The sequence below is a fragment of the Dinoponera quadriceps genome, unplaced genomic scaffold (assembly GCF_001313825.1).
Source record: "Dinoponera quadriceps isolate SergipeBrazil2010 unplaced genomic scaffold, ASM131382v1 scaffold367, whole genome shotgun sequence".
Classification (NCBI taxonomy): domain Eukaryota; kingdom Metazoa; phylum Arthropoda; class Insecta; order Hymenoptera; family Formicidae; genus Dinoponera; species Dinoponera quadriceps.
The window spans coordinates 19382-43627 of NW_014554712.1; the positions used below are offsets into that span (position 1 = coordinate 19382).

Consider the following 24246-nt stretch of genomic DNA (forward strand, 5'->3'; position numbering starts at 1 on the left):
ATCATCGCGACGATAACCGATTGCGCAACGGCGTAATTGCGCGGGAAGGAAGAGACGAGAGGAGAAGGAAAAAAAAAAATTGGAGCAAACACGTCGGGCAGGCGCCGCCGGCGCGATTTTCGGCGTCTTCTCGTCAGACTCCTTTATCTCGTAAAACATCTGCGCGCTCTGACATCACGACATCATGGGTTGTTGTCACGTTACGTCTAATTGGCGGCTTACGTCGCAACGTGACCGCGCGGTGTAACACCGCGCTGGTTGTTTTTAGTCGGGCGAGTGCACTTTTCGATCGAATGCGAAAATAGGAATGCCGTCACGGGATGTGTTGCGCGTCCGCGCATCACGCAAAATGAACGTTAATCGAACGGACCGGGGGCAGAACCCTGCGATCCATCGTGGGGATGGGGTGTTGCCTCCTCCGCCGCCGGGCCGTATTATTGTCCGTGAGTCACAATCTAGGATTCCGGAGTGTGATTGAAGTGCTAACGGCGGGCCGAGCACTCGACGATCCAAATACTTGCAGTCGCGAATGACGCAACGGGTCCACGTGCCGCGCGTTCGCGATTTAATTTTAATACCACCACGCGCGCGCGACGACGCTCGCGCGAATCCTCGTCGTCTCGGGCTCCTACGTCGTGTGACGCTTGACTTTGGGAATTCGCCCGATCTTCAAGCGGAGGCTCTCTTCTCGCTCATGTCAAGTTCATTAATTTTCTATCCACCCGATTGAGTCCCCCGTTTCTCGTTTCGAACACTTGACATTACTTTAACGGGAGAATATCAAGTAATGGTGTTTTATAGTGTTTCGTTTAACCTGGGAATAGTAAACTTACCGTTTTTTTTTACACAAATAATCACGAAGCACTCGATGTGCTTATTCCGTTTCTTAAATATTTGTTTGACGGTCTCCTGATTTTTGTCAAAAAGTAACGTGCAAATCTATATTTACAATGCATTTAAATAATGATAAATTATAGGGGAATCGATAATATGCTATATTTTGTTAATAATAGTGACTTTTAATTGGGGGGGGGGTCTAAATAACCTCACGTGATTATTTCACGGGTGAAAACGTGAATCCAATAGAAAAAAATTAAAGAATTTATTATAAAAAATGAGAGAATGGATGAAAATTCAATTTTTTTTAAGTTAAGTAAACTTTCAAATCATTGGATAATTAGCTCCAAAAATATAGCTTCAAAAACGTTCTATTAAACGACATAGATAAGAGAGATTAGTTTAAATATTTTTAAAGATACGTCCTATAATTTGAGAAATTAACAGAATGTTACATATCGGACTTTTAAGTTCCTTCTTTCTCTTTTTTAAGATATTGCAACTTTTTCCTGCATTCTGCTATTGCGTGCTCTATTAGCTTCTCCATGATAATGAGATGTTAATGAGACATAAATTATTGCTATTCATTTACTACGCCGTTACAGGCGGTGGTTTATTCGTAGACATGATGAAAAGAGCCACGCAAACGAAGCAGTTCGCGGAGTTGGATCACGCGGTGAGAACAAAGGTTGAGCCTTACTTGTATAATAAAGGAAAGGGCAAGTGGATACCAATAGAGAAACTGGTTCTCCTACGAAATAAAGATCGCCCGCGACACAAAATGGTACACGATCGGCTCTTCGCTCATACTGATCTCAATATCAGCGTTTTAAAAGAGTTTTTCTCACGTTGTACACAGCTGCCACAGTTAAAAGCCATGGAAAATCCGGCGGATTACGACATAGATAAGGATATGGGTGACGAAGACGTTGACGAAACTAAAATAGGTAGCGCATGATAAAATTCTTTAAAGTGGTTATGTCGCGGCGAATGAATGAATTTTTGAAATGAATTTTTTTAGAAACTCATTGAAATTTGCACTTTATATAAATTGAAATATTATGTAATTGCGATTAAAAGAAGATTAACTATTCACGGATTGGGATTTTTCTAACTAAAATTTGCACTTTTTATATATATTATATGTATCTTTATATGTACTCCTTGAGAGGTTAGCGTGACATTTTTAATTTCTATTTTTAATTTCCTCTTTAAATTATATTTAGAATTTTAATGAGAAATTATAATGAGATATTAAAGACTAGTATGCACATATTGTATCCAAATTTTATAATTATCGATCGTTTTGTTTTACAACTATATACAGCAGTATAAAGTTTATTATTTATAATATTCGAGATATATGTATCTCTCCTGTTACACATGTATCTTTATTAAGATTAATTGACGCATAAATAATGCATTGACAAGAAAATAAAAAATGAGTAATATTTTTATATTTGTCATATTGCACATGTATTTATTCTAATTTCAACATAACATTTATTATTTAAATAGTTAAATAAATTTATAGAAGAATAAATTTATAGAAGAATAATTTTGTCCGCGATGTTTAGTTAATTTACGAGAGACCTTCTTGATGCCACCGCCGAAAATCCATTATTTAGCCACACAACTACTTCATATAATTATAGTTATTTCTAAGAATTCTTATACATAAAATTACATATCATAATTCAATCGACGAATGAAAGATTGCTATTTCCTGACAGACAAAAGCAAGTACAGATTGGTCTGCTGGAATCTGAGCGATAGAGGCGCTGTCGGTGAAACTATCTTGCACTTATGCATGTTAAACGCCACAGCTCTCCACGCGGATCTGGCGAAAAGATTGCTACGCTTTTATCCGAACCTTATAAACGACATTTACCTAAGCGACGAATATTACGGTAAATCTTTGCGGACGTCACGAGACGCGTAATATGCATGCATCTCTCGACGATTATTCGATTTGACTTTGCAACGATCCGCTTACCACTTAGGAGAAAACGTGTTGCATATCGCGATCGTTAACGAGGATCCGGCGATGGTGAAATACCTCCTCGACAGCGGTGCGGATGTTCATGAGAGATGCTTCGGTAATTTCATGTGTCCGGAAGACCAGAAAGCGTCGAGATATGATAGTGTGGACCACGAATGGATATGCGTCGCACCGGAGACTGATTACAACGGGTAATTTCGTACGTTACAATGCGTTTCCACTTCAATCAGTAAGAAATGACTGATGAGAGTCACGCAGGTTGATAGTTGCGATTGATTACTTATTCATTTTTTACTTTACAGTCTTCGTTAACTTCATGAAATCGGTATTGTCGGTAATAAATTATAACGTTATCGACACTTTTAGTTGCATTTCTTTCTTTTTCTCTCTCTTTCTTTCTCTGAATATATATATATATATATATATATATTTATTTATTTATTTATTTATTGACGTTTTTTCACCAGAATTCGTCGTCTACTTTGGCGTCCTCTTAATTTCTCGACGTTAATCGTAAATGAGCTCATCCATCAGAGATCTTAATGACCCCTGTCAACCGTAATTCTGTTGATTACTCTGTCAGGAACATAATCCAGTTCAATATGAGCTAATTCGATAAAAGTCTCTGGCGCAATCTATTTCATAATCATACTCGCAGATACGTATATTGGGGCGAGTATCCGTTGAGCTTCGCCGCGTGTCTGGGACAAGAAGAGTGCTACAGGCTTATGCTCGCCAGAGGCGCGGATCCTGACAAGCAGGACACGAATGGCAACACGGTTTTGCATATGCTAGTTATATACGAGAAAATGGTAAGTGTAATACGCGTGTAATACGCTAAACTATTTATGTCGTAGCAACATGAACAACTAACATAGAAAAACCAACCTAGATATTTACATTTCAACGTCTTAACATCTCAGCAATCTCTTATTTCTACTTTCTGTGGTGTATAAGATAAGCTTATTTTGCAACTCTTATGTGCAACGATAATATCGTTATTATTACGATCGTTATCGTTACGTTGTTGTCGCGCAGTTTTTCTTACATATGTCTACGTGACGACATGTTAAAAGTTATAGAATAAGTACACAGATCTTTACTTATACTTAATTGAAGATTATACCATCTTCAGTTTTGAGTGGAAATATTCACACGACGAATTCACTCTGTATAATTTAAAAATCATTCGAGTGACTCGGCTGTCATTCCGCTTCTCGAGTGATTCTTTTCTCTCTGTTTTTATTCTCTCACTCGAAGAAATTTAGAAATAGTTTATTAGATATTAAACAATAATTTTCATATATAATCTGTGATAACTGTCGAGAAGCAAACATCGCGAGACTTATTTAGAAAACTTGCCAAAGTATACGTTATAATAAACAATGTTAAGAATGCGCGTTACATTTGCAGCTTTCTTCGTAATATGCGATATAATTTTACAGGCTGCATTCGACATGGCGTACGAAGTGGGATCCTCGCTGGCCATAAGAAATGTCCAACATTTGACTCCGCTGACTTTGGCAGCAAAGCTGGCTAGGGTCGAGATGTTCTTTCACATTCTCAACATCGAGAGAGAGATATACTGGCAGATCGGTAGTATAACTTGTGCAGCTTATCCGTTGTCCCAAATAGACACGATCGACAATACCACGGGGGCCATCAACAAAAACTCCGCCTTAAACTTGGTTGTTTTTGGGGTGAGCAAGCCGTGTCATTTGATTACTTTCGACTAATTATTCGATAATCAGAAAGTTTATTGTGATTATTGTGTTTATTTTAGGACAAAGATGAGCATTTAGAGCTGTTGGAAGGTACGTTGGTCGATCTCTTGAACGCAAAGTGGAACACTTTCGTTAAGTTTCGGTGTGTATACAAAAAGATATCTCCTACCTCTATTTCGTATGTCTGTGAACGAAAAATATAAATACGAGGGTTGAACCAGAAATAAGGTTCCCATCAATTTTACAAATAGACAACATTGTTTATTCTCATAGAAATTTACATCGTTGGAAAGATGAAACTTTGCTCTATTTTTCTACATAATCGCCATCTTTTTCTACGCATTTTTGTAGACGGTGCTCCAATTTCTGTATCCCAATGTCGTAGAACTCCGCCGCCAACCCGTTGAGGAAGCGTTTCACCTCTTCTTTGACTTCATCGTCGTTGTCTATTTGTAAAATTGATGGGAACCTTATTTCTGGATCAACCCTCGTATATTTACAGAGGATAGATAATTTATCGGATGGATGAATGAAAAATGCGGAGCATTATTATGAATTAATTACATTTTATATGCTGAGAAAGGAGCATTGTGACATCGAAAATTTTTAGATTCTACCGTCAATTCTTCCTCTTCTGCTTCTACTTCGTGCTGTCGCTGATTAGCTTCACCCTTCGCCCTGGCCCGTTGACACAGGAGACCGAAAACGTAAATGACACGAAGACGAATTCAACGAACATAACGTCGGTAGAATTGGCAATTCTCAAATCTTTTCAAAGTTCCGACCTGTCGGACTTGGTTACGAATAGCTTCGCCGCGGCTTTTACCTCGAACTTCAAGTCATCATTAAACGTGACACAGGAGTCTCTAGAAAAGATCCAACTGCAAGTGACGTCAAACATAACGTCGGCCCTGAAAAGCATTTTTCTTTTATCGCTGAGCGACAACGAGGCCATCCTGAGTGCCCCTGACGAGGCCACCATTCGTGCACTGTGGTATACTAGTAAACCTAACAATGAGTCGGACTACTTGACGTATGCATACAACGAAAGTGTTATGGACGATGCGAACTCGACCGAGGAGACAATTATCAGCACCGTCGAATTATCAAAATCCAACGATGACGACTGGTACGTTGTAACTGGCGTAAGGATAAATAAGAGTATCGCTCGAGGAATATTATTAACGCCAACGTAATATCATTATTAATCCCTTGAAACTCAGTTTTTATTTCAGAAATTTAATATTATTTTGCTATATTGCTATATTTGCTGTATTGAGATGATTTAAATGGACGCGCGAGAAAAGCATTTTTATTTTTAGAGATACCGCATGCGTTTGTTTAAAAATAAACCCGAGCACGAAGAGGTAACACATAATAATAAATATGAGTCACGATTCCCTTTTCCATATAAGTTTTGGGATGTACTTTAACATCCGACGGATTTGCAAATTTCGGGATAGGTTTACGGTGTGTTGCGTCAACACACTGAACGGTATGTCGGGTTGTCGCTGCAAAGGCACGTATGAGAGAGTGAGAGCGCGCCGCGTGAACTCGGGTTGCACTGTCTCACTCTCTCATAAGTGCCTTTGCAGCGGCAACTGTTCGATATATTAATACAACACCCCGTGTACATGTATGTCCACTGATACACTGAGGAAAAGACTAGAAGATTTATTTGTAAAATATAAAGTTCACTTCACAGAAATAAATGTTCATTTAAATACAGCGAAATAAAATTGGATTCCTAGCAAACAAACCAATAATAATATATAAGAAAACTTAGGTGTATTTTGCAGAAATACGCATTCCGTCGTCACAGCCGAACTTTCTTCTGACCGATAAATATCGAGGGAAAATATGTCAGAAGAAACACTTCCCTCGCAAAATGTCAACCTCTTTCTCTCGGTGTACTTCCCATCGCGACGTTGCTTTTCTTTTTTCACGACGGTGTGCGCGTTCGCTGAATGCAGGTGGGACGATCTTACGGAGGAGTGCAGGCTGATGCAACTGACAACGATAAACGCGAAGATTCGCCTGACTGCGGAAGTGGTGATGGAGGTTGGCGCGGTGCTTTATATTCTAGCTGCGCTGCGGGAGGCGAGATTCTTAGGTCTCAACATGTTCATCGAGAATCTAGTAAGATCAGCTACCAGCTATCAGTAGTATAGCGTTTCTCTCTGTAAAAACATGGATAGACGAGCCACGAGGCAAGCGTGTACGTGAATTCTGCCGAGCTCTTCGAATCCCTCGTAATTCGTAACACGTGCTAATGCGAACGTGATGGACTTTCAGATGACGGCGCCGTCGCGCGTCATGTTTCTCTTCTCGTGCTGCATCTTGCTCTCGTTTCCGTTTCTGAGATTAGCCTGCGCTGACGAAGTCGAAGACATGCTGGCGGTCGTGGTGATGCTGACGACGGCGCCGTACTTTTTGTTCTTCTGCAGGGGCTTCAAAACGGTCGGGCCCTTCGTCGTGATGATTTACAGGATGATCACGGGCGATCTCCTCCGTTTCGTCTCCATTTACCTCGTCTTCGTCATGGGCTTCTCTCAAGGTAACACCCGCCGTGAATTTCGCGCGGTGGCGTTTAATCGCCGCCGATCGAGTCCCGTCCGATAGTTACTGCGCCTCGTTCCCGTTTAACGCTTCCGTCGTTCCTTTACCGAGATTTTCGCACCGGTGATTCCGAAAGCCCTCGTCAGAAGCAACGCCTGTCCCAAGCGGGATCTAAGAGAACAACCGGAGCAACCTTGTCGCCGATAATAAACATTGATAGCCGAAGTTTCGCACGACACGCGTAATGAACGAGAGAAACGTCATCGATTCCGGCGCCCGACAGATGGCCGCTCGACGGACATCATCGGTCCGTCGATGCCTTATTGGCCTATTGGCTTTAACAATTATTAATCAGCCGCGAGAATAACGGCGCCGCCGTATGACCTAATCGACGGGTTTACTACGCTACTGCAACCCGACATTGACACAGATCGCGGCGACGAAGGTTTCCTCGCCACGAGAAATGCCGCAGAAGGAGACGTACGACTGCGCGAGAAGGTCACGGGATACGTTAAATAAGCGCCAACACGCCGTTGTTATGCAAGCCCAGCAATTACATCGTGTGCGTCTCGCTTTTCGCCGTCGTCGGTGTCACCGATGACGACGACGACTTGAATGGGACGTCTGTTCGTTCATGAACTACCTGTCGATTGGAAGGCCTTCCCGCATAGAAATTACCGATATTGTTTAACGCGCGCAACATTGGCCTGCTATCGACCGCCGAGAGTCAGCAGGTATAATCTTGTCTCGGTATTGGTTAATGGTCGGGTTATATGACGGGCTATTGTAAAACACCAGCACGAGACAGACCAAACTCTGGCCTAGTGTGGGCTTCGATGCAGACCCGACACTGGGCTACAGGCAATGCTGATGATGCACTGAGGGAAAAATATCGAAGAAATAAAAAAAAACATTTATTTGTTATTTAGTATTAATAACATATTTACTTGTACTAATATATGTGTAATAAATAAAAAATGTTTATTTTTTACATTTTTTTCCTCTCAAAATATTCAATTCCCTCTCCAAATAATCAATCAAATATTCAATCAAGAAACATTGAACTCCAAGGGTTATCTGGGATTATTTCAATTCTGTTATATATAATAATTCGATGAGAATGTTTTCGATACAATTTCAGTACTTCAATGTATAATAAAATTCTCACTGTATACAATTCTGCCTGTATATTTCGACTCGACTGATGTTACATTCGTTCGTAGCATATTACATCATATTCCTGTCGTTCGACAACCCGAATACCCCGGAAGGCGTTGACGATTCGGTGTCGAACCCGATGCCATCGCCGATGGAGAGCGTGATGGCGATGTTCCTGATGAGCATGACGAACTTCGGCGATTATTACGGCGCGTTCGAGAGCACCGAGCACGAGTTCGAGGCTAAGGTAATTTTGCCCTTCTTACGCTCGCGTATCCGCTGTCGATTCTAATCACTACACGATGTCGCCGATCAGCCTCGTTTATCGTATCAATCTTAGCTGCGACGCTAACCGCGATGCATCGCTCAATGGGACGCACATTTCAACGACTGAATGCTTAACTAATTTACACAAACGTACGAATGATTCACTCGCGTTGGTCCTGCGAAAGACTGCGTCAAGTGCGTTTGACGTCGCTCATATATCATTACAATAATAATTATTACCGTTGCAGCTGCTGTTCGTGTTATATATGGCGATCGTGGCGATCCTGCTCGTAAACATGCTAATTGCTATGATGGGCAACACTTACCAGAAGATCGCCGAGACCAGAAATGAATGGCAAAGACAAGTAGGTTGTTAATTAGCCCGCTCAAGTGGAACGCGACCACCTCGCTGCTTAATTGCTGAATTCGTGTTATTCGCGTAATTCAGTTACGCGCCTCCGTTTCAGTGGGCGCGTATAGTTCTGGTCGTGGAGAGAGGAGTCAGCCCCGCCGAGAGGCTGAAGAAGCTGATGGACTACTCTCAACCTATGTCCGGCGATCGTCGAGCGTTGGTCTTACGGCTGAATCAAAGTGTATGTATGAAAATCACGATACACACCGAACGCATAACAATTAGAAGTGGATTATTTGACACTTCTTCGAGAAATAGGCGAGATTCGAGCAGCGGTTTGTAACTTCGTCAAAAGTTATCGAGATTCAGATCTAAAGGGAAGGGTGTTAAAACTTCAAGTCTCCACTTTCGAGTGATCTCTGTCATTTATATAATAATAAATAAATATAAATGGTAATAAATGAGTCACGGAGCTGTACGATAAATTATTCATGACGGCGGTATCGATTTCAGGAGGAAGACAAGGAGGAAATGAAGGAGATACTCGAGATGAAGAGAACCCACGACAGACTGCTGAAGAAAAGGCAAGCAAAAATGTCGAAGGAGAAGGTTCTAGCCGAAACGGAAGCTGTTATTACCAGAAATTAAATAATCAATAAACATTTGCCAACATTGATGCGCGTTTGTGTTACTTTATTTCTACAAAAAGTTGTTTTTTACGTGTTCACTCTTCGACTGTCAAATGCCGAAATTGGATAATTCTGTACGAGTCGCCGATAGATAAAAAAAATTCCGATAAAACGGAGAATAAAAACATTTCCGATCGATAAAGCATCGAGCCAATACTAGAGTTTCCATAGCAACAAACAGTTTTGTCCGTCATGTCGGACTATTGTGAAAGCTCGAAAATAGGACTCAGCCGAGGAGGGAAGGACACATGCAGTAAAGCGATGAGCGTGTTGTGGGCTCCGATAGACTACAGGAGTTTAGAAGAAGAGCTTCACGCGGCTCTCGCGGCCGACGAATTATACAAATTACAGAACGACGCGAAACTTCGAGCGGTTGAACAAGGTGTACCGACGTACGAGCACTTCAGACAAATGGTAATTGATCCGAATTATTTTCCAAATAAATGTTTAGCAAGAAGACACATGAAAAAAAAGAAAGGAAAGAAGACGTCTCGTTCTTTCGTCTTTTATGAATCTTAACTCACATCTTCCGGTGAAATCTTATGAGATAATATTTCGTAGGTCAATGCTGCTCATTTGAAACCCCTAGATCGTAATGACATGAAACCTAAGATCGGCGTGCAGTGGAATCCAGTGACCGACAGCATCGGATATCCAATTGTGTCTGCAACTTCAAAGAAATCACAACGCGTCCGGGAGGATGAGCGAAATATTAAGGCGAAACCTTTGGAAGCGTGCGAGGACTTTTTGCGATGTTGGAAAACGACCGAGGACTATTCCGAGAGATTTACTTACGTGTGGTATTTGAGGTAACAATCGAGATATGCGTAATTCTTAAGAATCGATGTCCAGGCAGGGTAGGAAATTACGATGACGTCAAAATGATGCCAAATGACAAGGTTACGACAAAGTGATCGAATGACGATTGAAAAGTGAGTTTTTACAGTCATATTCTCATCATTCTGACGTGATCTTCCGCTTTAGCTGGGTGTTAATAACTTGCTATTATGTAACAGGCACGTTCTACAGACTCGTATTTTTCGAGTGGAAATACCTACATTCTTCCTCGGTGACTTCATGAATACGTGTTTGCATTATGTATCAAAGGTGGACGATGTAACACAGATTGCAGAACTTCTTAGTATACTGAGCACATGTGGCAGATTCGATCTGGCCGTATGTTTCATGACAAAGAACGAGCAGGCTACGTGCAAGCAACTCTTTCAACAATTGCGACTCAAAGGAAAGTCGCAGGATAAATCGTTGGGAGACGCGGTCGCGTCGTTAGCCGTGAAATACCGAATCGAGCTCGATTAACGTGTCAAGGAAATATCCTCCGCGAAATGAAACGAATAATAACGAAATAAATCGTAAGTGTCAATAACATCTACGCCCTTTGTTCATTCATTATGTCCAAAGCTTCCTGAGAATCACGAAGATTTACCTGGAGATTAGGATATTTGACTCGTTGTGGTCGTATTTGCCTCAGTCATGGATACTCTACTGGACGGATATTCTTAGGTCTCTTCAAATCGTTATTCATAGTCAGATTTTATATTTAAGACCCTCTTAAGTTCATCTTCAGATACCGTATGGATCGCTTCACTGGATCTGTTCGTTTTAGCTGAGTTAGTGCTGCACTGGAACTTCGTCTCTTCTCCCTTCAACGTTGGATTATACATTTGATTCACTCTAAAGACAAAAAGTGAAATCTAGTTCGGCTAAAACGTACAAGCTTGTTAGCTACGAGATATCAGAAGATTTAAATTTAACTAATAATTCTGTTATATTTTGCATGTTAAAGCTATCACATCGATCTACATACTCAGACCGACATACGATTAGAAGAAAAGTATAGCAGCTGATACGCGACCGCAAAGGGTTAATAATAATACCGGGGATGTATAGAATCATTGGAGTAATATGAACCAAAATACATTTATTTAAATTTTTCGCCACATTCTTATAGATTGGTATTTTTGTCAAGTTGCCAGTCTACAGAAATTTTCAAACGGACAAAAAATAGACCAACTTAGAAGAATATGGCGGGAAATTTAAATAAATTTATGATCCGTTATGGTATTTTACTCGATATTCGATGTAGCTTCCAAGTTGGCGCCGTGTTTTCCGAGGATTTCTATCCGATGCTTCATGAACACTTCAGTTAACTTCTTCAGAGTGAGAATTAGCCCGAAACTCTCATTTTAGCCCATATATCCTCGGTTTACGGTACCTTGTTGATCATCGACTACAATTGGCTGATTCAGGGCCGGCTCACCATTTCCTATTAACTTAATAGACCGATTGTTCCAGCGGAACTGATCAATCGCATTTGTCGTTAAGCAGAATTTACCAATCACGGTTGACACTTAATCGGTCGATTAAGTTAATCCGAGACGGTGAGTGACTGGTCTTCAAGCTCGCCGATTCGAATCAGCCCGCCAGATGGGTCGGTTCTAGCAGACGGCGCGGTCACGTGACAGCCTAACGAGCAACATGGCGCACGCGGCGCTTCGTCGCGTGGCGGCTGTGTGATCCTCGCGTGTTAACGCGCCACTGCCGGGACTCTCGTTAACCCGTTCCCGACCTTTCGCATGTCTTAGAACACGTCCGATGCCGCAGGAATGACTGACGATAATAATCTCCTACTTTCCTCGTCGTCTCACCGTTTACCGCGCGCGAAACCGCCATGATGCACACGTACGTACGGTGTTGATGCGTGTGTGCGTGCTCGCGTGTAAACAAGCCGAGGGGCACTTGACGTCGTCGTCGTCGCGTGACGACAAACGAGGAGCCTCCGCTCGGTCGGGTCAGCTGCGGATCGCTCCGACTGCTCGACGACAACAAAGCAAGAGAGAGAGAAAGAGAGAGAGAGATAAAGTGGACGACGGTCGAGGTGCATCTTCTCGAACGATCGTTTCGCGCTCGGCCGGCCGAATCGTCGCGCGGTTTCCGATAAGATATGCGCCGGGGACGTCGTGCCGTCGCAACGACGCGCGAGACGGCGATTAAAGCTATCACATCGATTAACCCGCATCAGTTAACCGCGTCTGAGCCGCGGTCGCGCGCGGCCAAGTCGCGCGAGGATCCCGAGGAGAGTGAGGAGGAGATCGGTTCGTCTCGGAGGGGTAGATAAGTGCGGCCGGGTGACCGGGGGAGTGAGAGACGCGGGAGAGACGGGGCTTCTCAAGATGAGGCTGGAGGAGATGCCGTTACGGCTCAACTCGGACGAGCGGGATTTTGAAATGGACGACGAAGAGACCGACTACCTTCTGCAGCCCTCCGAGGACAGCATCCGGCTCCTGACGTCGAGGCGACGGCGCATTAGCGATTGCTCCAAGTACCTGAGGAATTGCCTCTGCGGGTGAGTCGCGTCACCGCAGTCATCTGTCTCTACAGGGTGTCCCCGAACTCTGGGCTCGTGCCGCTGCTGCTATTCGACGAGGCTTCCTGGAAATCGGTCTTATCGGACTAATTATCTGTCTGACGGAGAACGGGACTTCCTTATCGGTGTCGTTAGTTGCACCTGCGGAGACGACGAAACTCGATCCGGCGTGATTCTAATGCGGTCGATCGAAAGTCGCGTTACGCGCGCTCGAAATAGTAATAGCTCGACCCCGTTTGACCCCCTATCTCGACTCTATTACGACTGCGACGAATTTTGTACATATACGTCGATCTTCCGGAAAGATCTAGCAGGCGACCGTGTCAGTCTTTTCCTCCGGTGGACTCGTGAAAAGTGGACACATTTCCGAATGCTTTCAGGTTACAGGATCTTCACTTTTCACAAATTCACATTGGAGAGAGAGAGAGAGAGATTAATCGCCGACCCCTTAATTCTCTCTTTGTTCTTCGTCGATATTAACTGCGTCTTTGTTCATTAATATTCATGTGTTATTCATCAATAAGATTAAGAGGGACGAGGTAATATTGTTTTTTTTTATCTATCGAACACGGTGGATTGCCTTTTTATAAGTTTAATCGTAACTCGTGCGCCGGAATAATAATTCTTTCCGAACTGCGTTTCTAAGCAGCCAATGGTAAAATTCTACACGTACACGAATGGCGAGTGTCAACAATTCACTGAGAATTTCTTCGAGATCGGTCATCTCCTGCCTCGGAAGAAGATTCCCGCGAGATATTCGTACAAAGAGGTCAATTTCTTCTCGACATTATTCAAATCTCTTTGTTTACGCGCCAGAAAGTAGTTTGACATTTCGTGAGATTAGATGCGATAGCGCCTATTGGCCTCGTGCTGCCGGATTGACCAAGTACGACCAATCCTGAGCGGCTTCTGTGGCTTGAGCGCGCCAATCGCACGATGTCAGCGCGGTTGACGTGCTTGGAGTCACATATTCCACGATCGCGACCTGTGATGTCATAATATTTGTTGGTCTCGATATAGCTCGATAAGAACCTTGCAGACGTGGTTGTTTCTTGTTCGGACCGCGAGGAATCGCGAACAGAATCACGACGGAGATCCTTTATGCGGCCTCTAACGAGGAAATAACCTACATGGAGACGCAGAGCAACGTTATTAGGCTGTCCAAGGAGGACATCCCGTTGATATCCAAGCCGCGGAACTACAGCTCTTGGTCGAGGTGACGTACACATCTCGTCTCGCCCGAGGATTCCGACTTTTATACGCGACTTCGCGCCGCCCTTCCCGACGACGCGAATTCTTCAAATCGGATGTTCCGTGTGCGATCATAAGTTTCCCCGATTAGGTGTTTCTCGACGGATGCGCGAATGACGTTTCGTCCGATCGATGCGTCGCGCGACGGACGATGGTTGATCCGGGAGTCGATTGTGTATCTCGAAAGGAAGTGAAAATTATAAAAGTGTGGTGTGGGCGAATTTGTTGGAATATTTATAATTTCGCTGGTCAACCTAGTGAATTTGCTCACTCTTGTAATTCTCACTTCGTTCCTGAGATATACGATCGATGTACCTCTGATTGTACATTTGTTTACGTTCGATATACTTCAATGATAAAAACGAATTATTGTGCTGACGTTTATTATTAAGTCGATTTGCAAACATTAATTAATTAAGTTTCAACCTGGGATATAATACTTTGTCAGGTATTGTTAATTTTGTAAATAATATGACACAATGGTATCCTAGACAAAGACGAGTGATACTGTAATAAGAGGGTCAGTTTTCTAATTTGTTCGCTTTGTTAGGTGCAACTTTGTCAGATTAGGTTTGTTTCTCACGGTTGCAGATGTTGTACTTGGATGTGGAGAAGATGCTGCAGAGAACGGGAATTAAGAGCCAGAGTTATCCACATCGGACAGCCTATGCATGAAAAGTTTCCCACCAATGTTATAAGAAATCAAAAATACAATGTTGTTACTTTCTTGCCTCTGGTATGTTTTCCCTTGGCTAAGTTGGACAATGTCGCAGGCTGATATTCACATCCAGATCTCATATTTAAGATTACCTCAAGTGCGTCTTCAGATGTACGGCTCACTTCATCAGCTATAAAGCATCTCAAGATGAACTTAAGGCGGTCTGACTGTGAATAACAGCTTTAATATCTCTCTTCGAAGTTAACGCAGCAGTGTGATATAATTGTGATATAATTAACGATACAAATTTGTTATTATTTTACAGGTCCTCTTTCAGCAATTCAAATTCTTCTTGAATCTATACTTTCTGCTTATGGCTATATCTCAATTTATACCAGACATAAGAATAGGGTATTTGTATACATATTGGGGACCATTGTGTTTTGTTTTAACCGTAACGATTTTCCGCGAAGCTATCGATGATTTTAGAAGGTATAAGAGAGATAAGGAAGTCAATGCACAAAAATACTGTAGACTAGTCAAGGGTTTTGATACGCCAGAATTAGTACCAAGTTCGAAATTGCGAGTTGGTGACTTGGTAAGTTTTTATTACCGTTACCTCTCTCTCATTAATCTAACGGCAAAATTTGAAGCACGTGAAGCGTAAACAATTACTTCTCCACAAGGTGATAGTCGAGAAAGGTCAAAGAGTACCTGCTGATCTGGTGTTATTACGCACAACTGAGAAGTCGGGTGCGTGTTTCGTGCGTACCGATCAGTTGGATGGCGAGACAGATTGGAAACTGAGACTAGCGGTGCCTGCAACGCAAAAATTGGAAAGCAATTCTCAGTTGTTTGATATTAAGGCCAGTTTGTACGTCGAAAAGCCTCAGAAGGATATCCACAGTTTCATCGGCACTTTTTCGAGGGTGAGTAACACCTTGTCTCAATAGATCTTGTTGTATTACTCTAAATTTGTCAGATTATTTTACACAACCGTGTTACTCCCAGTACGATGGATACAGCAGCGAAGAAAGCTTGGGTGTGGACAATACTCTGTGGGCCAACACCGCTGTGGCATCAGGATCTGCTCTCGGTATCGTCGTTTACACCGGTCAGGAGACACGCTCTCTAATGAATCATTCTGCAATTAGATCAAAAGTCGGTTTACTCGACCAAGAGATCAATCAATTGACGAAGGTATTGTGCATATATGCAGAAATTGCGCGTCACGATATGTCGATATGTATGTGTGTACGATTGCTCGACTTGGCTTCCAGTTTGATGCCATGTCCTTCGCGGATTTGTTTCCGATGTTTCGCGAGTATTTTAACGCACTTCTTCAGGAAAGAGGAACAACTTAAGCTTCAGGCGCTCCTCTTTCTTGGAGAAACTTTTTTGTTTCCCGTGGGAATACCCGGGACTAGCTAAACCTTCCAAAGCGGAAAACAAGTCGAGCAAAACCACGAATATCATGTCTGTATAGGAATGTTGATACGTTACGTTGTATCTCCACGCAGGTACTGTTTTGCGCTGTGATAGGACTCGCGCTCGTAATGATGTGTCTGAAGGGATTCAGCGGCCCGTGGTACCGTTACATGTTCCGTTTCGTCCTATTATTTTCGTACATCATACCCATCAGCTTGAGAGTAAACCTGGACATGGGCAAGGCGTTCTACGCTTGGTGCATACAGAGAGACAAGGATATCGCTGGTACGGTCGTGAGGACGACCACTATCCCGGAGGAGCTCGGACGTATATCGTACCTGCTGAGCGACAAGACCGGCACGCTGACGCAGAACAAGATGGTGTTCAAGAAGCTCCACCTGGGCACTATATCTTACGGCCAAGAGACGTTCGACGAGGTAACGACGGTGTTGAGGTCTTATTACTCGATCAACTCGGAAAACTCGCCCGTGAAACAGGCACCGAGCGCGCACAGCGGCAAGGTGCGGAGGTCCGAGAACACCCGGATCTACGACGCCGTGCACGCTCTGGCGCTGTGCCATAACGTAACCCCGGTTTATGACGATGTAACGAGGTCCACGAATCTGGACACGGTGAGCGTACAAACGGGAGAGACCGGAGACACGGGCTCCATTCAAAGGTATGGGCGATTTCTCGCTTGATCCAATGCGAAGACGGGAACCATTGTCGTCAGCTTGGATTTTTAACGTTTCAGCCAAACCGAAGCCGACCAACATTACTACTTGCCGGAGCAGAAGCGTAATTACCAGGCTTCCAGCCCGGACGAAGTGGCCCTGGTGAAATGGACGGAGGAAATGGGATTGGCTCTGGTCAAGCGTGACCTTACTACGATGCAGTTGAAGGCTTTGAACGGTCAAATACTGAATTACACCATACTGCAGATATTTCCCTTCACGTCGGAGACCAAGCGGATGGGAATAATCGTGAGGGAAGAGTCCAGCTCTGACATCGTGTTTTACCTGAAAGGTGCTGACGTCGTGATGTCCGGTATTGTACAGTACAATGACTGGCTGGAGGAGGTATGCGGAAACATGGCGCGTGAAGGTCTCAGGACACTGGTTGTGGCCAAGAAGAATCTGACCGAGGATCAATATGCCGATTTTGAGGCGAGGTAACATGTCCCTGGAGGAATTAAGAAATTACTTATACAAATATTTGATTACTTAAACAGGGAGCGATCTCATTTTTCTCCGCTCATTTCGAAACTTCTCACTTTTTCTCATTTTTGAGGAAAAACTCGGTTTTCTTAACTATTTCGTATTTGACTTGAGGTCTTTTAGAAAGAAAAGTTGGTTCATACACAATCATGTTCAATAATTAGCTTTTTAAAGATAAAACAAAAAAATAGAAAATAATAATGACTTCGTTGACACAATGTTCGTAAAATGAAGAACTCTATGATTTTATTTTTAAACTGTTTTTATCAGGTTTGCCAGAAAAATAGACAATGACCATCATGAACACACACGTTTTCTTTATATAAGCTTTATATAAGCTGCATATTATTGAATATTTTATTTTTTGAATATTATTCTTGAGAAATTGATGAAACGGAAAAGCCTATCATTTAAATGTTTTTTTTTTTTTAATTTTATTTCTAAGATTTGTGTTTATTTGAGGAGAAGATATCCCAACATCAACGTAGCTGAACTGTACTCAAGTATTGCTTTATATTTTACTTTATTAAATACGTTTGAAAAAAAAAATCAAAATTTAATTTTTGCTTTACGTATGAAGATTTTTTCTGAATATATGCCTAAGACTGAATTTAAGATAAATTGTAGATTCTACGCATCATGCGACTTGTTTCCCACAAAATTCAAATTTTGCTCTTCGCTGGTTTTCAGTGCATCCGCTCTCCATATCTGCTTAGATATTTATCTTAGATAAATTTACCGTGATGAATATACATCGAAGTGTTATGTATTAAACAAAAAATTGTCGCAATTATAGGTACAACGCGGCGCGAATGAGCGTCAGCGACCGCGTGTCGAGGGTCGCCGCAGTAGTCGAGAGCCTCGAGAGAGAAATGGAGCTGCTATGTGTGACCGGTGTCGAGGACAGACTGCAAGATAGAGTGAGGCCTACGTTGGAGCTCTTGAGGAACGCCGGGATAAAGATATGGATGTTGACCGGCGACAAGCTGGAGACCGCGACGTGTATAGCGAAATCCTCGCGGTTGGTCTCGCGCACTCAAGGGCTACATGTTTTCAAGTCCGTTGTGACGCGCACCGACGCCCACTTGGAACTGAATACGTTCCGCAAGAAGCAAGATTGTGCCTTAGTTATCAGCGGTGATTCCCTGGAGGTGTGCTTGCAGTACTACGAGCAGGAATTCCTGGAGCTCGCATGCGGCTCGCCCGCGGTCGTCTGTTGCCGATGCTCTCCCACGCAAAAGGCCGAAGTCGTCAGTCTCATACAGAGACATACCGGCAAGAGAACAGCGGCCGTCGGCGATGGTGGCAACGACGTCTCTATGATACAAGCTGCGGACGCTGGTACGCATCTCTCTCTTTCACGCAATCTAATTTATTTACATAGTTTTCAAGTTTCGGGAGAAAACCCGTCCCCCTCCCCCCCCCCCGGACTTCCTCGATTTCCGTCTCGGAGATGCAAAAATAATTAGTTTAGACAAATTCACGAATGTTCGGTTGAAACTTGCCGCATTAACTTTCTTTTTCCCCGTAGAAGAAGGTAAGAAAAAGTATATCAACGCGAAGAAATGGAGGAAAAAATGGTGTTTTTTTCCGAAATTTAAAAATTATTTTTATTTGTGTGCAGATCCCCGAAGTTATATATGTACACCCAGTTAAATCATTCAATGAAAATAATTGAATTGCGTTATCGTGACTTACAATTTTCACATGGCTGCCGTCAGGAATTGGTCTGGAAGGTCTAGAGGGAAGGCAAGCATCGCTGGCTGCGGATTTCTCAATCTCTCAGTTTAGTCATCTCGCTAATTTACTGCTGGTTCACGGCAGAAGAAGTTACAAACGATCGGCTGCATTAAGCCAGTTCGTCATACACCGTGGTCTGATCATTTCGACCATGCAGGCGGTATTTTCTGCGGTCTTTTATTTGTCTTCGGTTGCCTTGTATCAGGGTTTCCTCATGGTAGGGTAAGTGGTATAAATTTACTGATATTCAATATGTTTTTCATTACACTTCTTTGTATTATCGGTGTCCTGTGGTTCTTTCTTGAGGAATAACTGCCTAAATATCTCAATATGCATAAATTGATCGTGCATTAAACAATATTTAGGTACGCTACAATATATACAATGTTCCCCGTCTTTTCGTTGGTACTGGACAAGGACGTGTCAGGAAAAATCGCGCTCACTTACCCCGAGCTCTACAAAGAGCTGAGCAAAGGTCGTTCGTTGTCATATAAAACATTTTTTATGTGGGTTTTGATAAGCATATATCAAGGTGAGTATCTTGTTAAATCACGTGTGCCTATCAAATATATCGCATATCTTATAACGGCTCTGTCACAGGAGGGGTAATAATGTATGGTGCACTTATAATGTTCGAGGACGAATTTATTCATATAGTGGCCATCAGTTTTTCGGCGCTTGTTTTAACGGAGCTGATAATGGTTGCTTTAACGATCAGAACCTGGCATCATATAATGATGCTCGCTGAAATCTTCTCTTTGGCGCTTTATTTATTGTCGTTGGTCGTTCTCAAGGATTACTTCGGTAAGCTCGACGAGTTCGCAATAACGAAAGGGATCATCGAGCATGCGATATTCTCGCACGGTCTTTTCATTCTTGTTTTTAACGCAGATGCTGAATTCATCAAAACAACGGACTTCTTGTGGAAGGTACTGGTGATAACGTTAGTCTCGTGCATGCCGCTGTATATCTTGAAGTTCTTGAGGAAGAAGTTTTCGCCTCCTAGTTACACAAAATTATCCTAAATCACGCGCAAACGCGTCATCTGCCATCTGCGTACAGACATAGACAGAAGAGAGGGCAAAACATCAGCGTAATGTATCAGCGATATAGAGGGAAGTGTATACAGAAGTTTTTTCTTTCTCTTTTCGTTTTCCAATCCAATCCAACTAATATTACTCAGTTCGTTCGTAGCGAAATAAGATAAATTATATGCACCGTTTTATATCAACCAACTATTTTTGTAACGATTCTATCGAGGACTAATGTAACAGGGAATGCCTACGCTGCGAAACAAGAGCCGGTAAAGTTTCCAAATCTCCTGTATTATACTGCGCACTGGGTGACTTCGTTGAGATACGGATTGGATTTTACGATGCGAAACCAACTCTCACGATACTTCGTATAATGTTAATACTTCCTGCAAGGCTTATCTATATCTTATCTACACCACACATCCTGGCTTCAGGTGAAAGGAAAAAATACATGACTTTTTCTATCTGATTTTTTCTCTTTATATATATATATATTTTTTTTCTTTTTGTTTATATATTGTTAATTTATTTATGAACGTAACGTCAAACTCGAATCTTCCATTTTGGTGCGTTTGTATGCACGTATCACGGCATTTACATAAGTTCGATGCTTATCGTTCGTTCTCAAAATACTAATTAGAAATGTTCTAACTGAGAGCACAACACACACAACAGTATTTCTCATATATCGAATAAATCTTCAAGCGTATCCCAGCGTATTAAGGGACAAGTAATCTTTATTTCTAACGAGAGACTAATGCATTTTACTTAAAAAGAAAAAGAAAAAAAGGAAAAAAAAGGAAAGAAAATTGTTGAACCGATAATACGGTTGAGGAATAGGATTTGAGTGTCAGAAATGAAACTGTGATTTTTGTGAACTAAGTATAAACGGCAATTCTTGCACTAACGCTATTGTATAGTGAAATTTATTCCGGAGCTCTGTTCGAGACGTTTATTTCCGTATCCTTCGAAAGTTTCTAGATTCTCTTACTTCATCATCATTAAGTATATGTACTCGCGCGTAAACCATCAATACCAGATTACGTAATGTGTTTTATATTCATGTATATAATGCAAGCATGTAGAACATGTAAACTGTAATCGTTGTTACCTCTAATATGAATGAGGCGTATCGCAAATAATAATAGCTGTTTTTAGAATACTATTGTTTGCTGATGTAACGCGTTTGTGATTAATTTATTCGCAAATAAAAATAATATATTCCTTTTCTCCCGATTTCTCTGATGTTCGTGCTGTGGCCGCACGACGGTCGCGTCGCTCTATATGTATATTAACATACTTCGTTAAATAGCGGCTCGAGAGCGGCTGATGTCGCGCCGTTTACGAAATAAGTAGCTCGTGGAACTTACTCTCTAAAATAAACACTCAGTTTTTGTTAGACAAGCGTTTTTATTTCTGAATCCTAACGGTCACATTAAGTTTAGCATCCGTTACTCTTGCCACTTTACGATGAACCTCGCCGACTTCTCTCTGAGTCAAAGTGCGTTCCATGTGTCTGTACACTATACTGTAACAATGAGACATTCTCTTCGTCTGCGGATGAACATACTCGTCCTTCAGAATGATTTGATCGACCATATCGCCGCCTATCTCCCGAACTAAGTCGTAGAAGTCGTTGGGAAAATAGCTTCCGTCCTCCGGCAACCAGAAGCTTATGTCGTTTGTGCAAGGAGGATATATACTTATAGGCTGAAACGTCACATTTAAACGATCCAATTATTTGCTCGATACCCAATAAACGCTGAGCATTAGTTACATCGCACTTATATATGTTTAATACTATATATGTTGTAATTTTTGCAGTGTAAATGCAATATAAATTCAAAACGAATATGTAATATACGTATGTACATTGCATTCACATGGTTAAGTGAGATGATATCGATACATTATTGTTGTAACGTTATATCCGAAATTATTTATCTCACCTTGTACTGTATATGCGCGTTATGATCGTCTACTTTAAACTGATTTAGAAAGCTGATGTCTTCGCTCCAAAACAACCGTATGTTCGGTATGCTGTACAAGCGCATGGCCAGGCGCTCCAATCCAAGACCGAACGCCCATCCGATCCGATCGACGGCGCCGGATTTCTGCAGGATCTCTTGGCGCATGACGCCGCAGCCCACAATCTCGAGCCATTTGTCGTTGAACAGTATTTCCAGCTCCCAGGACGGATGGGTGAATGGAAAGTACTGATCAACCCATCGGCATTGCACGTCTATCAATGTGAAGCATCGTTAAATCAAAATTTCGACTTATTCCGGTGAAAATGTGTAAAAATGTTTTGCAAATTTTGATTTTAGATTAGATCGAAAGATGATCTCATATCGTTACCAAAGATATATCAAATTAAGGATGATGTCCCTGACGGAAATATTTCGCTGAAGGTACTATTGAAATCAATGAAAAGCGAAATAAAAGTTATCGAAAAATTATTGGATATATATAAAAATGAATGGTAATATTCCTTGTGAAATGAAATATAATACTGTGAAATATTAGGAAGGTTAGAGTATATCAATGAATGAAAGGTAATGAAAAAATGTTGAAATATTAGGTATCGTAAAAGTTACTGGTTATAACTGAGAACTATGTGATTTTTTAGGAAAAATTGCTGAAATATCGATTATTAGTAATTTTTTTACCGAAATATCGATGAAATGAGATAAATTGTGGGAGATTTTCGTGTATATTCCAGCAAATTTTCATTATATTTCCAGTAAAATATTCCAAATCGGTAATAGCTATACCTTTTCCAAAGACAGTTTGCGCCAAACCGATTAAAGTGCTTTTTAGTTCCTGCTCCATCATCTTCACCGCCTCTAAGGTATGACAGCCTTGCTTATCAGCGGTCTCCGTCCCCGAGTGCTCAAACAACTTTAAACCAGCGGGATCGTTTACATCGTGAAATATCTCCTGCAACGTGCATAATCTGACCGCGTCAACCTGATGGAAAACCGGGTAATGGGTGCTGTCGACCTCGTCCCGCCGATATACATCCCCGATAACGAGGAAGTTGTTCAGACCCATTGAAATTAATTCTGCCTGGTGAGCAGTCGCGTGTGCCCTCAGCAGTGTGTCTTGATTCACGAAGTAACAGTCGCTCTTCCTCCTACTCGGATGATCTTTCGGCACGAGAAGAGAATCGAAATTCTGAGAAGTTGTGACCACAGGACATATGTTGTCGTGGATGCTGAACGCCGGTGTTCCGCTCTTGCCGGGGAATTGTTTGTAAAAGTAGTCCACGATACGCTGGCGTAAGAGCCAGAGCGGATGGTATTGCTTAACGTGCAAATTTCTCCCTAACTTGCTGATGACATTTGGAGTAATGTTTGTCCAATCGTCCGTTACATATTTCTGACCGAGCAGCACCAGCTCGTTGATGTTTTTATTAACATTGGCGACGCTAGACGCTGTTCTGCACGTTCTTAAGGTTTCCTTGCAAAAGTGAGCATATCTAGTGCACCTATGATGCGTTAAATAAAGAAATAAGTAAAAAGTAAATGAAGAATCTTTTCTGACGAATGAACCATGTATGCAAGCTCGGGAATTACGTACCACATTATTGAGGGTTCGTTTTCTTCTTACTTCTCCAGCGATTTCGAGGTTTCTCAAGTTAAATCTTTATGCACGCACACGCATGGTACAAACAGCAAGAAAGATATCTGTGGGAGAGAATTTTATATTTTTCTCTACTCTCCGATATATGCACAGTTAAGTTAAATATAAATTATTTTAAGATATTCACATGTATTGGATAAAAAGGAAAACTTAATATGCTCGTATATAACGTACGAAAAGGTTATACACGTAAAATATGTATCCTACGTCGGTTCTAGTGCACATTCAGTGCAGTTAAGAAGTGTAAAACGACCTTTTACATGCACCAATACTGCACTGGAATGTTGTTCCTTTTCTCTC

At 42.0% G+C, this 24246-nt stretch overlaps 4 protein-coding genes across 8 annotated transcripts; 3 read left to right on the plus strand and 1 right to left on the minus strand.

Annotated features, from left to right (window-relative positions):
* The first annotated feature begins 401 nt into the window (after positions 1–401).
* LOC106741056 (transient receptor potential cation channel subfamily V member 5) lies at positions 402–9759 on the plus strand. 2 transcript variants are annotated; one of them, XM_014612649.1, is made up of 15 exons: positions 402–443; positions 1443–1621; positions 1697–1784; positions 2571–2747; positions 2841–3030; positions 3498–3651; positions 4285–4539; positions 4623–4705; positions 5174–5692; positions 6537–6702; positions 6859–7120; positions 8346–8527; positions 8796–8912; positions 9015–9140; positions 9413–9759. In XM_014612649.1, exons 2-15 carry the CDS (start codon positions 1463–1465, stop codon positions 9545–9547), a joined length of 2613 nt encoding a protein of 870 aa, XP_014468135.1. In that variant the 5' UTR covers positions 402–443; positions 1443–1462; the 3' UTR covers positions 9548–9759. The 2 variants fall into 2 exon arrangements, with proteins under 2 accessions (XP_014468135.1, XP_014468136.1); XM_014612650.1 differs by having other exon boundaries at positions 8996–9140; positions 9413–9503.
* LOC106741058 (coiled-coil domain-containing protein 103-like) lies at positions 9758–10918 on the plus strand. The gene is made up of 3 exons (XM_014612655.1): positions 9758–10002; positions 10150–10397; positions 10605–10918. Exons 1-3 carry the CDS (start codon positions 9781–9783, stop codon positions 10903–10905), a joined length of 771 nt encoding a protein of 256 aa, XP_014468141.1. The 5' UTR covers positions 9758–9780; the 3' UTR covers positions 10906–10918.
* A 1861-nt stretch (positions 10919–12779) lies between these two features.
* On the plus strand, positions 12780–21537 carry LOC106741055 (probable phospholipid-transporting ATPase IIB). 2 transcript variants are annotated; one of them, XM_014612647.1, is made up of 12 exons: positions 12780–12952; positions 14816–14960; positions 15208–15480; positions 15569–15811; positions 15894–16082; positions 16403–16989; positions 17065–17481; positions 18324–18868; positions 19249–19489; positions 19633–19799; positions 19868–20071; positions 20159–21537. In XM_014612647.1, the coding sequence occupies exons 1-12, from the start codon at positions 12780–12782 to the stop codon at positions 20290–20292; spliced, it is 3318 nt and encodes a 1105-aa protein (XP_014468133.1). In that variant the 3' UTR covers positions 20293–21537. The 2 variants fall into 2 exon arrangements, with proteins under 2 accessions (XP_014468133.1, XP_014468134.1); XM_014612648.1 differs by lacking the exon at positions 12780–12952 and adding an exon at positions 13949–14189 and having other exon boundaries at positions 20159–20292.
* On the minus strand, positions 20796–24190 carry LOC106741057 (probable phenylalanine--tRNA ligase, mitochondrial). Of its 3 annotated transcripts, none has more exons than XM_014612654.1 (5): positions 24121–24190; positions 23884–23990; positions 23076–23791; positions 22251–22543; positions 20796–22011 (listed from the first exon to the last, which is right to left on the minus strand). In XM_014612654.1, exons 2-5 carry the CDS (start codon positions 23886–23888, stop codon positions 21712–21714), a joined length of 1314 nt encoding a protein of 437 aa, XP_014468140.1. In that variant the 5' UTR covers positions 23889–23990; positions 24121–24190; the 3' UTR covers positions 20796–21711. The 3 variants fall into 3 exon arrangements, with proteins under 3 accessions (XP_014468140.1, XP_014468138.1, XP_014468139.1); XM_014612652.1 differs by having other exon boundaries at positions 24074–24182; XM_014612653.1 differs by having other exon boundaries at positions 23884–24158.
* Between the last annotated feature and the right edge of the window lie 56 nt (positions 24191–24246).

Bases quoted from the DNA above. Each gene is read 5' to 3' on its own strand.
- LOC106741057 (XM_014612654.1), bottom strand. The intron at 22,544-23,075 runs GTATAGCTATTA...TCACATTGATAG, and splicing joins GCAAACTGTCTTTGGAAAAG to ACGTGCAATGCCGATGGGTT. The intron at 22,012-22,250 runs GTGAGATAAATA...GTGACGTTTCAG, and splicing joins ACGCGCATATACAGTACAAG to CCTATAAGTATATATCCTCC.
- LOC106741056 (XM_014612649.1), top strand. From the start codon at position 1,463: ATGATGAAAAGAGCCACGCAAACGAAGCAGTTCGCGGAGTTGGATCAC. The intron at 3,652-4,284 runs GTAAGTGTAATA...ATAATTTTACAG, and splicing joins TAGTTATATACGAGAAAATG to GCTGCATTCGACATGGCGTA. The intron at 8,528-8,795 runs GTAATTTTGCCC...TTACCGTTGCAG, and splicing joins AGCACGAGTTCGAGGCTAAG to CTGCTGTTCGTGTTATATAT.
- LOC106741055 (XM_014612647.1), top strand. From the start codon at position 12,780: ATGAGGCTGGAGGAGATGCCGTTACGGCTCAACTCGGACGAGCGGGAT. The intron at 16,990-17,064 runs GTATGGGCGATT...TTAACGTTTCAG, and splicing joins GACACGGGCTCCATTCAAAG to CCAAACCGAAGCCGACCAAC. The intron at 19,490-19,632 runs GTAAGTGGTATA...AACAATATTTAG, and splicing joins CAGGGTTTCCTCATGGTAGG to GTACGCTACAATATATACAA.
- LOC106741058 (XM_014612655.1), top strand. From the start codon at position 9,781: ATGTCGGACTATTGTGAAAGCTCGAAAATAGGACTCAGCCGAGGAGGG. The intron at 10,003-10,149 runs GTAATTGATCCG...AATATTTCGTAG, and splicing joins ACGAGCACTTCAGACAAATG to GTCAATGCTGCTCATTTGAA. The intron at 10,398-10,604 runs GTAACAATCGAG...ATTATGTAACAG, and splicing joins ACTTACGTGTGGTATTTGAG to GCACGTTCTACAGACTCGTA.